The following is a 12,111-nucleotide window of genomic DNA, read 5'->3' on the forward strand; positions in this document are numbered from 1 at the left end:
TAAATACGAGAGTTTAAATGGCGGACCGCAGAAAACAACTGAGATGTGATTGGGTTAGGTTAATACTAGAATAAAATTTCCTTTTTGGGTTGATATTTCCTTTTTAGGTAAAAAGATGTTCTTTTATAGTAATTTAGTTGTGTAAGTTTTGTAAATATGATGGAATATACATCTGTTGATGTTCAACCTACACCAACACTTACTAATATGGTGGTAGAGGGATGGGATCCAGTTAAGAATGCAGCTATGCAAACCTATACGAATTTAAATTCACGGCCTAATGGTATACGCCAAGTATGGGATGAATTGAAGGGAAATGGAATGATGGCTTTTGGTGGGGCAATTGCTTGGTGCAGTACTATATTGGTGCTGGCTTGTCTGATGTTCTTGACTCGAGTAACAGTTGCTAATAACTTATCTGGACTGTTGGGTCATGGCGTGCCGCATTACGGAAGCCAAAGTGCATCGATTCAACTGTGTGTTATGGCTGTGATAACCCTGGTGATTGGTGGGGTTGGCTTAGGATATTGGGTTAAAGAGTTATGCCATACTGGTAAACCGCGTAAAATGCCATATGTAGCTGCTAAGTCTGCTGCAGCTACTTTAATGATTTTAGTCCCAGCTTCTATAGTGACCTTTGGTGTATTTGGACTTAAGGGTCTTTTAAACATGGCTAGAGAGGGAGCAATTGATAATGGCAAGGCTCCACTCATAGGAAAGGTTGGGATGTTTTGGATTATGGGCGGAATCTTGGCTATACTCGGAGTGCTGGCTTTGGTAGCAATGGCACTTTGGACAATTAGGAGGATCAAACAGCCAAAGGAGACACGGCCATCTGTTAGGGATCTACTTCTTCCATTCCTGCTATTTGTTGCTTTGATCGTGGTTCTTGTTTGGGGCGGTATTCTTTTGAATAGCCTTGGGGTTAGAGCCGTAGATCTTTTTAGGTATAGGAATGGGATTGGATCCAGTAGCTTTGATTTACATCCTTTTGAACTTTTGATTAAGGGCTATACGCCATAAAAACTCGCTGACTTATAATTGGGTAGCATCAAATAAATGAATTGAGTTGGTATTGTATTAGGATTGTGATTAGTATTGTGATTGGTATTGGTATTGGGTTGTGTTAGGTTGTGATTGAGTTATGATATATTTTAGACTAGACGCTAATTGCTACATTCTCACTACTATTCAAGATACAACGCAATGATTGTCTCACCACATCACCCCACCCCACTCCACACCACACCAAACTACCTCAACTTAACTTAACTTAACACAACTCTACTGCAATCTAAATAGTACTATTAAAAAGCTTCCACATTTATTGATAAGCAACGCGTGTTATAGACGAAAGGTAGATTAAAGGAAGCTTAAAGAGTGCTTGAGAACTTCAATGGTTTGGTTAAGCGGGTAAGAGGTGCTACCGAAAGCTTTAACGCCCTTGCCGCCAATTTTGGCCACTCGGTCTTCTTTAAAGGCATTCTTAAGAACTTCCGAGGCATTAGGAAGTACGCCATAAAGAAGCACACCCTCATCGACTGGATAGAGAATAACTCCATGCTTCTTATTCTTATCAAGATGTTGCACTAATGGAGATAGCATTTTAGTTGCCATGGAGGCCGGCATATCGGCTAGAGGTGCGCATGTAAAGAGAATATGCGACTTTTCTTCTAGTTCTTGGACCAGTCTTTGGTGTTCGGCTTCAAAATACGCCTTTTGCTTTTGAATCTGCGCCTTTTGGAAGCTTTCGATCTGAACACGAATTTGCTGGGCTTCTTTAAGTGGGAAATCACTTGTTTCCAACTCATTGCGAATAGCTTGCAATTCTTGCTGGTTGCTGATTCCTTGAGATAGTATGGTTTTAGCACGATGCTCGGCATCTTTAGCCGATTGGCCACAAAGTGCTACAATCCGTCGGACGCCACGGGCAATACCGGCTTCCGCAAGAATACGAATCTTTTCTATCTCGGCTGTGTTAGAAACATGCGTGCCTCCACATAACTCGGCGGAACGATGGGGTTCATCCATTGGCTTCTCACCCACCATAATCACTCTAACTGTCTGCGGATAAGCTTCATCTTTCATAAACCTCAACCCCTTGATCTTAATAGCCTCATCATATGGCATATGATAAGCCCGCACTTTCTCTTTCTTGGCTAAAATACTAGCTAGCTTATCTTCAATAGCCGTGATCTCGGCCGCTGATAAAGCATGGGGCCACCAGAAGTCAAATCGTAATCTGCCTTCACTTACTAAACTTCCACACTGCCGCGGCTCACCAATATCCCCAGGTAAAGTATGCAGCAAAACGTAGTTCAGTAAATGAGTGCTAGTATGCGCGATAGCCAAACGGTTTCTTCGTTTTAAGTTAACTCTGCACAATCCATGGGCTCTTAGTTGACCTTTAAGTACTCCAATGTGCAGAACATACTTGCCGTAGCGCTTAGTATCTTTAACTTGGAAAACCGACTGTCTAATCTGTAAAGAAATTGTTCTTTTCTCCAAATCAAAACCTTCATCAGATTTTGAATCTTCAATTGGATTACTCAGTAGCACAATCTCACCATGATCGCCCTCTTGTCCACCAGCTTCACTATAAAAAGAGGTTCGATCCAGTACAATTCCACACTCTGGCACATCAGCATACTTATCTAGTTCGTCCAAAGCAACTAAATCAGTTCCTATCTTAATACCTAGAACTCGGCCACAAACTAAGTCTTCGGCTGCGTACTTAAACCCATCATCAGTTGCTGGATAATCCCGGGCTTCTAGCGCAGAAATATCATGCACACTAAGTTGAATGCCTGTACTTTGTGCTCCACCTTGACGTGATAACTCTTTGGCTTCCTTCTGGCGTTGTAAGAACCCGTCATGATCCACTAGCACGCCCTCTCGCTCTGCCACCGCCGTAGTTAGATCAACTGGGAACCCAAACCGATCATAAAGAATGAATATGTCCTCACCACTAAGAATAGGCTTTGCTGTTGCTTTGGTTTTCTCAATGAGCTCAACTAGAATATTCAGTCCAACTGATAAGGTTTTCGTAAACTGATCCTCTTCTTCCTTCACTACACTAACGACCTTAACTATATCCGTTTCAGTTGGGTAGATAGGATTGAAGTACTCAAAAGAAGCTCGGACTAGTTCAGGTAAAAGTCCTGGAGTCTTCTTCATATGCAAGTACTGGAATCCTAGGGCCCGCCGTAGTATTCGTCTAATTACGTAGCCCCGTCCATCACACGATGGCATAATCCCATCCATAAGAGCAATGGCTAAAGTTCTACTATGATCAGCTACCACACGATAGGCAATATCCAACTTATCCGTTAATAAACCAGTATAAGGTCTAATCTGTAAAGTAGTTTCGATTTGCTTAAAGATCGGTAGGAAAAGATCAGTGTTATAATTGCTGCTTTCTTTCTGCAGAATACTTAGCACTCTTTCTAGTCCCATGCCCGTATCAATATGTTTCTTAGGCAGGAGAGATAACTCCATCTTTTCATTCTTGTTGTACTCCATAAATACGACATTCCATATCTCAATCACATCTGGATCATCCATGTTCACTAAAGCTGAAGCATCACGGCCGCCCACCCGATCATAATGAATCTCAGTACAAGGCCCACAAGGCCCACTATTCCCCATCTCCCAAAAGTTCTCTTTAGCTCCAAACGGTAAGATCCGGCTGGTATCTAAGTACTTGCTCCAGATTTGCTTGGTTTCTAAATCAGCCGGTAAGTTCGTACTCGCCTGGCCCTCAAAGTAACTAACATACAACCGGTCCTTATCTAGTTGCAGTACTTCAGTCAAAAACTTCCAGGCCAGCTCAATGGCATGTTCCTTAAAGTAGTCGCCAAAACTCCAGTTGCCAAGCATTTCAAAGAAGGTATGATGGTAGGTATCTTTACCTACATCATCTAAATCATTATGTTTACCCCCTGCTCTAATACATTTCTGGTAATTACAGGCTCGTTTCATCTGACCATAAGCACTTGATTCATCGGCTAGATCTAGAAACTTCTTCTTAAACTGAACCATCCCACTGTTAGTAAACAAAAGCGTATTATCATCAGGCAAAACCGAAAAAGACTTCCAATGCACATGGTCATCTCGTTCAAAATACTCCAAAAAGGCTTCTCTAAGTCGCGCAGCTGTCCACATCTGAAATGAAAAACAAATTAGAGTCCGGATAGTATAGAGGCGAGTAAAGATAAGATAAGCTGGATTTAAATAATCTGTAGTATAGTATGATGTGAGTTAATCTGGATTGTATTGAGTTGTGTTAGTGTTGAGTTGAGTTGAGTTGGTATTGGGTTGGGTTTGAGTTGGGTTGGGTTGGGTTGGGTTTGGGTTAGGAATTGGATTGAATTTCGGTGTACTGTAATAAGATTCTGGTTTACGTATTGAGTAAGTATTGGTTTACGTATTGAGTAAGTATTGAGTAAGTCGGTTTTCTAGTTCATCCACTACTTCATCTCTAAGCAGTTTACTTAACTAGTTGACTATTAACACTACAGTTTTTGTCATTTACTCTCATTTGGAAACAGTCGGAATAAACTGGATTTTGATATCATAATTTCAAGTAGTAAATAGAGTAGCTTCAACAATACAACATCCTTTGCCCATAAACTCAACTTAATACTATCTAAATCCATCCCAATGCTATCTCACCCTAATACTATCTAAACTTAACTTAACTCAATCTAAACTTAACTTAATATTATCTAAACTTAAGTCAACTTAATACTATCTAAACTCACACAACTTCACACAACTCCACATAACTCAATTCAATCTAAACTTAACACAACTCCACATAACACAATCTAATCTAAACTTAACTTAATACCTTGTTCGGTGTTTATTGCTTCCGCGTGGCTTTTTTGGCTGCTTTGTAGACTCTGGCCTTGCGCGGGATAATCTCTTGGTCGCGAATGTGGATTTTGTTGTCCTTGATCTGCACCCGGTCTTTCTCCTGCACTCGTGATTGTGGTCGGTGTTGCAATATATCTTTCTGGGGATACGTGAGTGATTGGTAGATATTACGCTCATCCAAGATCTTCCGCAGAAGTAACTTAATGTTCTCATGAAGTTTAGACTTGAAATGGAAGATAATCCTATCTATGCAGATAAGAGCCTTAGATAAATAGCGGTCAATATGCGGCGTAGACGTAAACACCACCGAAAAGAAGCCTAAAATAGCCTTACTAGGAGCATACCTCTTTTCAGCCGTAAGTTCTTCTAAAATACCAACAATAACATCTAAAGTATCGGTTGTGCACTTACCCGGGCCATTATAAATCAAACTAGTCAGAATGCAAATAGCACCCGCCTGATAATCAGCCGTTCCATTAGGAATACCTGCACAGGCCATCTTGCATACTTCATTCAACTTATCTGCCGGGAAAGAAGCTCCAATTTCAGCAGCCATATCATAGGCCACCTTCCGGTTCTTACCCCCTTCAATCCGCACTGTTCGGGCCATTTCAAAGACTAACCGACATACTTCTTCACCCTCCTGCAGGCGCTGGGCTGAAATAAGTAAGTAGATCGTTTCCAGACGTAAGTGCCGAGAACAAAGGAAAACTACCTGCTCAGCTACTGGACTAAGGAAGAACTCTAATAAAGACTTTGGCGTATACCCAGACTTAATTAGGGCAATAGTCACCTTATAGGCCATCTTTTGCGGTCGTAAATGCGTAGATAAGCAGTACTTAAGAATTTCTTCAACGGCCCAACCTCTTTCCATGAGTTTACCAGTCATTAACTCCAGTACATGAGCATTCTCTACGAAGATCTTCTCATACTCCGGAATATCATTCTCCTTCCTAGTGTACTCTGGTACAAGTTCGGCTGGAGGAGGGACTTCTTCTTCAGCAAAGCATTGGACCAATAAGGTATCTAAGTACTTATCTTGCCACTCATTAGATACAATGCTTAACATACTCCGAATGTACTGCCTTTCATTCTCAGTTGGACTCTTCCGGAACCGGAAGACTATCTTCATTAAAAGATCATTAGAATCAGCCAGAACTTGCAAGATCTTAGTCTTACTTTCTATCTCATCAGGACGAGTGGCTCCAGCTAGACCTCTTTGGGCCTCTTCAATCAGAAGATGCAATCCCTGGCAAATATACCCACGTACAACCGGATCAGACGTATATCCTAAGAATAAAGTCAAAAGTGTGCGTAAAGAGTTCTTACTATCACTGGCATTCCGACAAAAAGAAGGGAAACAAGACCATAATCCTTCAAACTCAGTTGTTTTATCACTATTACGTAAAGCTTGAATCTCAGGCACAAATCTACTTAAAAACACTGATAAATCACAACTATGAATAGATGCCTTCATCATCGGCAACCAAAAGTAAAACTCCTTCTCCTTAATTGTCTTCAAGAACTTCTCCACTCCAATATTACCAATAATCAACTCAATTTCCTTAGACATTCTTAAGTCCTTAGCCGTATAACAGTAGTAAGCTATCATAACAATCACTTTCTTGAAGTATGGGAAAATACGCGTACTTAAGGCAAAAACAAGCTGGTGAATGGCCATGCATACGTCTATAGGTAGCTTTTCTGGCTTAACCCGTTCAATTTGGGCCTTAATCACTTGTTTGATAAGAGTTTCAACCTCTGAACCTTCACTAGTCAAAATAAAGTCATCTAAACCCTGAATAGTCCTTAAGTTACTCTGCTTAAAGATCTCAGCCGCATAAGTTAAGACTAAAATACTATCTTCTTCACTAATATCTTCCTTTTGCAAGGCACTAGTTAGTAAGTGCAAGTGCATGGGTAAATGTGCGCCTAAAGAAGAGGCCAACAGACTCCGGGCAAAGGCTAAAGCCCCTGCATGCACCGTATCACTAGCCACTTGCATTGCCTGACAAATTCCTAACATACGATCAGTTAAGTTATACTTAGATATCTCTTGGGTTAAGTTACCCAGAATAGAAATAATCTTGCCTGAATACTCTGGACTAGTAGTGGCAATAGCTTCTACCATATGCATTAACTTATGAAAAGTCGGACTACTACCACTAACTCGGTCTTCATACTCAATTACTCGACGTAAAGCCGGAAAAGCTCGCTTTCTAATCTTAGGACTCGGATTAGTACATAACTCAACAATCTTATCAATTAATTCTAAGTCTTGATAAGCACCTTCAGTAAAAACAGTCTTAAGTACTAAAGAGTAGAACTCCTTACTAGCCCAGACTTTGTTCTGAGTTAAACAAGCATATCTTTTAAGAATCTCTCGGACTTCATCACAATGGTCGCCTAAAGACTCGGGTGATTTACGGAATATCAAGATGATAGCTTCTTCAGCAAATCCACCATCAGCACATAGTGTTTCTTTCAGTAGGGATAAAGCTGCCTTCCAAATGGCCTCAGAAGAGTCTGTTTGATCTTCAGTTGGTAATATAGATAAAATCTTATTTTCCAGTATCTTAATTCGTTTCTCCATTTCGGGCTGTAAAGAAGAGTCGTTTTGCATACTGTCAAATTTTTGCTCTAACTGTTTATTAAGTAGTCTTTAGTGATAAGATTAAGTTGTATTAAGTTGTGTTTAGTATTGGATTGAGTTAGTTTGGTTGGGTTGTGTTGGGTTGTGTTGGGTTGAGTTAGTTTGGTTTGGTATTAAGTTTGTATTAAGTTTGTATTAAGTTAGTACTAAGTTAAGTGCTAAGTTGTACCAAGTTGATATTATGAATAAATAATGACGTCATATAAATTGATAAGACCTGTTTTATTTTTCAGAGCAGTTTGGGTTTCAACTAAATTTAGTTAAATATTAAATGTGTATTAAGTTAAGATAAGATTAAGTTTGGGTTAAGTTGAGATAAGATCAAGTTAAGTTAAAATCAAGTTAATACTAAGTGAGACATTAAATTAGGATTTAGTTAAGTTAAGTTAAATATTGGGTGGTTTGGTGGTGGTGGTATTGGTAGTGGTGATAGTGGGGTATAGTTGAGATAGTAGTTGGAGAAGAGTTTCGGAATCGGTGGTGTGGTGAATGATGGAGAGGATAGTACACTCTTCGTGGTATACTCGCGTGTCTTTAAGGGAGGCTTTGAGATGGCGTTGCAGGAATTGGAAGGTGAGTGGAGGTGGGCTCTGCCAGACAGTTTGGTAGTTGTATGTGGTGAGATCTTGCTGGATTGCATTGATAGAAATGGGATGGAGAATTGGGCTGGTAGAGGTTTGGGATTGCTGGATTAAGTCGTAAATAGTTAGAGCTAGTGGTAGAGAGTCCTTGATGTATCGGGCCATTTTGATTAGGGTATACTGTTTGGATTGGGTTGGTGCGGTTGTGGAGTTTGAGTGGGAGGAATGGGAATACATATCGAGATTAGCAGAGAGATAGAGTAGGGATTGGGCGAGATGGATGACTAGGGCCTTTTCTTTCTTTGTCCACTTTAGATCTTCACTAACGGTGCGGCCGGAGATAGGCTCTTTTTGTATGGGTGGTAAGTACAGAGTGTGCTGGAGAATAGCGAAGAGGGGAATAAAGTAGAGTTGCGCATTGGGGATTTGAAGAAGTGGATGACCGGCTGGTGGATTTTTGCTTAGTTGGCGGTGGTGCTGGCAGTACTGAGTAGTTACGTTTAAATGGGTGGAGTTGAGGGGAATATTGGGAAAGATAATTGTAGTTAGGCGGTACTGGGCCATAATGCCTAGAGCTAAACCATAATTGGGATGGGATAGGGTTTTCTTAAGCTCTTGGCCAATTCTTTCCCGGGAAACTACCCGGGCCATTTTCTTTAAGAGATCTTGGTCTTCCAAGGCCGTTAAGATTTCGGGAACAATAGTGAATCCTAAACGAGCTGCAAACCTAAGCACACGTAGTACTCGTAATGGATCATCCAGAAAAGTCTCTCTAGCAGGTAAGGGCGTGCGTACAACCCGGCCTTGGATATCCGCTATGCCTTTGCCCGTGTAGTCCTCAACTTGTCCTCGATTAATGTTATAAAAGAGGGCATTAATAGTTAAGTCTCGGCGCTCGGCATCTTCTAAAGGCGTGCCCATTCGGACATTGGGTATGCGTGAATCCGCGTATTCTTCGGTTCTTAGGGCAACAAAGTCAATTGAGTATCCGTAGTACAGCAAACTAGCCGTCTCTAAGTGCTTAGCCTTTTCATGGTTATAGGGAATAACATGGTACCCACGCACTTTACTCTTCTTGCGTTTAAGATACTCAACAAACCCAGTGGCAAACAAACTACCCGACGCTCGGTCAATAGCAATATCAATGTCATTACAAGGAATTCCCATAATCTTATCTCGCACCCACCCACCAGCGACTCTAAACACCATATCTAACCCAACCTCCTTGTTATAAGCTAGCAAATCGGCAAATAAGTGTTTCTCACTATAGGTCAGCAAAGGCTCTAAGTCAATAACAGCAGCTGTTAAGTTTTTATCCTTTCTTATCTTTGGGTTTGTTATCGGACTAGACATGAAATGGAGGAAAATGACGAAGGGGGTGATTTAGAATTTTGGCTTTTCATTTGCTATTTAGATCAATGGAAAGGGAATATTTAGGCCGAGAAGATCGGTCGCACGAAAGTCTGGTGGGAAACAGCCTAAATAAGTCATTTGGAAGCACTCAGGCCACTGCTTCATTCGATGCTCGTCTTTTAAACCGAGCCGACTTATTGACTAAAGAAGGTCTAGATGCCGACCAAAATACATTCAATTCCAGCCGGGCTTTACAAACACATGACTTATCGGGGGTTCTAAACAGTATCAATGGCGGGGATAAGAGTTGGGATAAGAATTGGGATAAGAGTTGGGATAAGAATTGGGATAAGAACTGGGGGAATAGTGGCTTAGGCAAGGGATTGAGTGGTGGACTGGATAAGGGATTGGGTAGAGATTTGGGAAGTCGTGGGGATGTAAATGGCGAAGGAGTTAGTGCCAGTCCAATAACTCAGTATGTTTTGACGGCCTTTAATGACGTTTGTAAGAAAATAGACGTAATTCACCATACGATTGAGAAGAACAATTTAGAAAGAGATAGTAGTTCTTTAGACACAATGCTAGTGGAAACTAGAGAAGAGAATGAACCGGAAGGTTGGTTTAAACGACTCAAGAAGATCTTTTACGGTCGAAACGAGGAAGTACCAGAACTTGAGTCTTCTGATGAACCAGAATCGGTAGTTCTTAATCTCTCAGCTGAACTAGACACGTTGAAACAAACACTTAGCGGTCTAAAAGAAACATACCAAGAAGTGCAGCAGGAAGTACGTCGAGTTTCAGCTGAAGCTATGTTTGTGGCCCAAAAAGCCGGTAGTCAGCAACAAACTAGCACTGATATGGCCGGTTTACTTAACGAAGTAAAGACTCGACTGCGCTTGCGTAAGAAAGAACTAGCTGAAGCCCGTGCCCAACTAAGTACACGAAGTACGGCCGAAACGGCCCTGGCTAAAGTAGCAAGTACAGTTTCTTCTCAAATTGGCCGTATTCTTGTTCTAATGGACAAGCCAGAATGTGCAGAATCCCTCCATCGTGAATTACTAGATGGTAATTTGCATCGCTTAGTTGGCGCCTTTTTGGATATTGAAGGACACTTACGCGAAGTTCTTCTGAAGAGTGAGAAGATCAGATCGGCTAAGATTACTTCATTAGAAGAGAAGAATCTTCAGCTTCTTCAAGAGATCCGCAAGAAGGAAGAAGAAACGAATGCTCTAGTTCGTGAGTTAGATCGGGTCAAGGAAGATAAGGATGCCATCATTAACAAGCAAAAACTAACGATCAAACTCCTCCAGAGTAAGATTGGGCCTTTCAAAGAGAGCTATCAGCATGCGCCTAAAGAGAATAGGCTTTTGCCCATTTCAACCGATTTATCTCTGGCCAAGCACTCTTATGCCTACCATTCGACACCAAGCACAGTTTCAGTTCAAGCCGGCCCACCGCCCAAGAAGCCGACTTCGCCAATCATTGAAGAACTTGAGAAGCGGATTGGCCAGCTGCGCAGTAGACTCAGCAGTGTAGATGCCCAAAGCCCGCACTACCAGGCGTATCTAGACGAAATGGAAGACTGTAAAAGACGACTTACTGACTTCTTACACATCTAGTCCTATCCAAGGACAATAAAGTTTCAGATTAGTATAATATTGAGTTGAGTTGGGTTGAGTTGGGTTAGATTGAGATGGGGTGATGTGTGGTTGGGTTTGTGGGGTGAAGTGAGTTAAGATACGATTTAGGTGGGACAGGGCGAGTTGTACGGCAAAAGGGCTTTATTTTCAGTAACTGCTACCTAATCAGTCTTTCTTTTCAGTAACTGGCACCCGGCGGGTCTATTCTGAATGGTACTGGGCCATTTCAATCTCTTTCTTGACCAGACCGCATTTTTCATAGAAAGGCGCATTCTCTGGACTAGTGGCTAAAATGGTTTTGTACGCGCCTTTCTCCTGGGAGGCTTTTAAGAGGGCGAAAATGAGCTTCTTTCCTAGCCCGGCTCCGCGCTGTTGCTTAGAGACCACAATATCTTCAATGTGGCCCACACTTCCTAAATTGCGCAAGAACTTGTACTCAGTGACTAAAGTGCCACTACCAACTATGCGGTTAGCTGTATCCACAATAACTAAAACCAAGTACGTCTCCTTATGGCGTTGCATAAACTCGTATCTCTCGAAGAGCAAAGCCTCTTCTGGAAATGGAGCCGTAGTTAGCTCAGATAAAAGCAGAAAGTAGTCACGTGTTAAGTCTTCACGGCGCAGTTCTCTTATACTATACTCTTCCATACAGGCACAGACAATGTTTCTATTAAAGCTTAAAACAAGCCCGGGCATAACAGATATAAAACAACAACAAAGCTAGATCAGGAAAACAAACACTAGATTAGTTTTGAAATTAAGTTAAGAATAACAGACAAATATCCATTCTACTACCAGCTCAGCTACTAAAATCAAGCCAATAATAAACCAGCCCAAAATATTAGAGATAATTTCTAATCAATTGACCAAACAACCAAGATATAAATAGCCACAAGATTTAAGAGATATATTTATATGACTATGAACAACTTATCTGAAGAATTCAAAGCAACCTAATACCAACTCACTACCACCACCAATTCAATCTTAATCCAACCTAACTCAA

The 12,111-nt window shown here is 41.3% G+C and overlaps 6 protein-coding genes across 6 annotated transcripts; 2 read left to right on the forward strand and 4 right to left on the reverse strand.

The window, feature by feature from the left end:
- Positions 1–156: 156 nt before the first annotated feature.
- On the forward strand, positions 157–1,023 carry NEHOM01_0956 (uncharacterized protein; the record flags this gene model as incomplete). Its single annotated transcript, XM_051489834.1, has 1 exon — positions 157–1,023. The coding sequence occupies one exon, from the start codon at positions 157–159 to the stop codon at positions 1,021–1,023; it is 867 nt and encodes a 288-aa protein (XP_051345794.1).
- A 339-nt stretch (positions 1,024–1,362) lies between these two features.
- On the reverse strand, positions 1,363–4,164 carry NEHOM01_0957 (alanyl-tRNA synthetase; the record flags this gene model as incomplete). The annotated part of the gene is made up of 1 exon (XM_051489835.1): positions 1,363–4,164. The coding sequence occupies one exon, from the start codon at positions 4,162–4,164 to the stop codon at positions 1,363–1,365; it is 2,802 nt and encodes a 933-aa protein (XP_051345795.1).
- Positions 4,165–4,864: 700 nt separating this feature from the next.
- NEHOM01_0958 (uncharacterized protein) lies at positions 4,865–7,501 on the reverse strand (the record flags this gene model as incomplete). The annotated part of the gene is made up of 1 exon (XM_051489836.1): positions 4,865–7,501. One exon carries the CDS (start codon positions 7,499–7,501, stop codon positions 4,865–4,867), a length of 2,637 nt encoding a protein of 878 aa, XP_051345796.1.
- A 416-nt stretch (positions 7,502–7,917) lies between these two features.
- NEHOM01_0959 (uncharacterized protein) lies at positions 7,918–9,465 on the reverse strand (the record flags this gene model as incomplete). Its single annotated transcript, XM_051489837.1, has 1 exon — positions 7,918–9,465. The coding sequence occupies one exon, from the start codon at positions 9,463–9,465 to the stop codon at positions 7,918–7,920; it is 1,548 nt and encodes a 515-aa protein (XP_051345797.1).
- A 65-nt stretch (positions 9,466–9,530) lies between these two features.
- On the forward strand, positions 9,531–11,084 carry NEHOM01_0960 (uncharacterized protein; the record flags this gene model as incomplete). The annotated part of the gene is made up of 1 exon (XM_051489838.1): positions 9,531–11,084. The coding sequence occupies one exon, from the start codon at positions 9,531–9,533 to the stop codon at positions 11,082–11,084; it is 1,554 nt and encodes a 517-aa protein (XP_051345798.1).
- A 222-nt stretch (positions 11,085–11,306) lies between these two features.
- On the reverse strand, positions 11,307–11,801 carry NEHOM01_0961 (glucosamine-phosphate N-acetyltransferase; the record flags this gene model as incomplete). The annotated part of the gene is made up of 1 exon (XM_051489839.1): positions 11,307–11,801. The coding sequence occupies one exon, from the start codon at positions 11,799–11,801 to the stop codon at positions 11,307–11,309; it is 495 nt and encodes a 164-aa protein (XP_051345799.1).
- Positions 11,802–12,111: the final 310 nt, after the last annotated feature.

This window comes from Nematocida homosporus, assembly GCF_024244095.1.
Source record: "Nematocida homosporus strain JUm1504 chromosome Unknown 4502, whole genome shotgun sequence".
In the NCBI taxonomy this organism is placed as follows: Eukaryota; Fungi; Microsporidia; genus Nematocida; species Nematocida homosporus.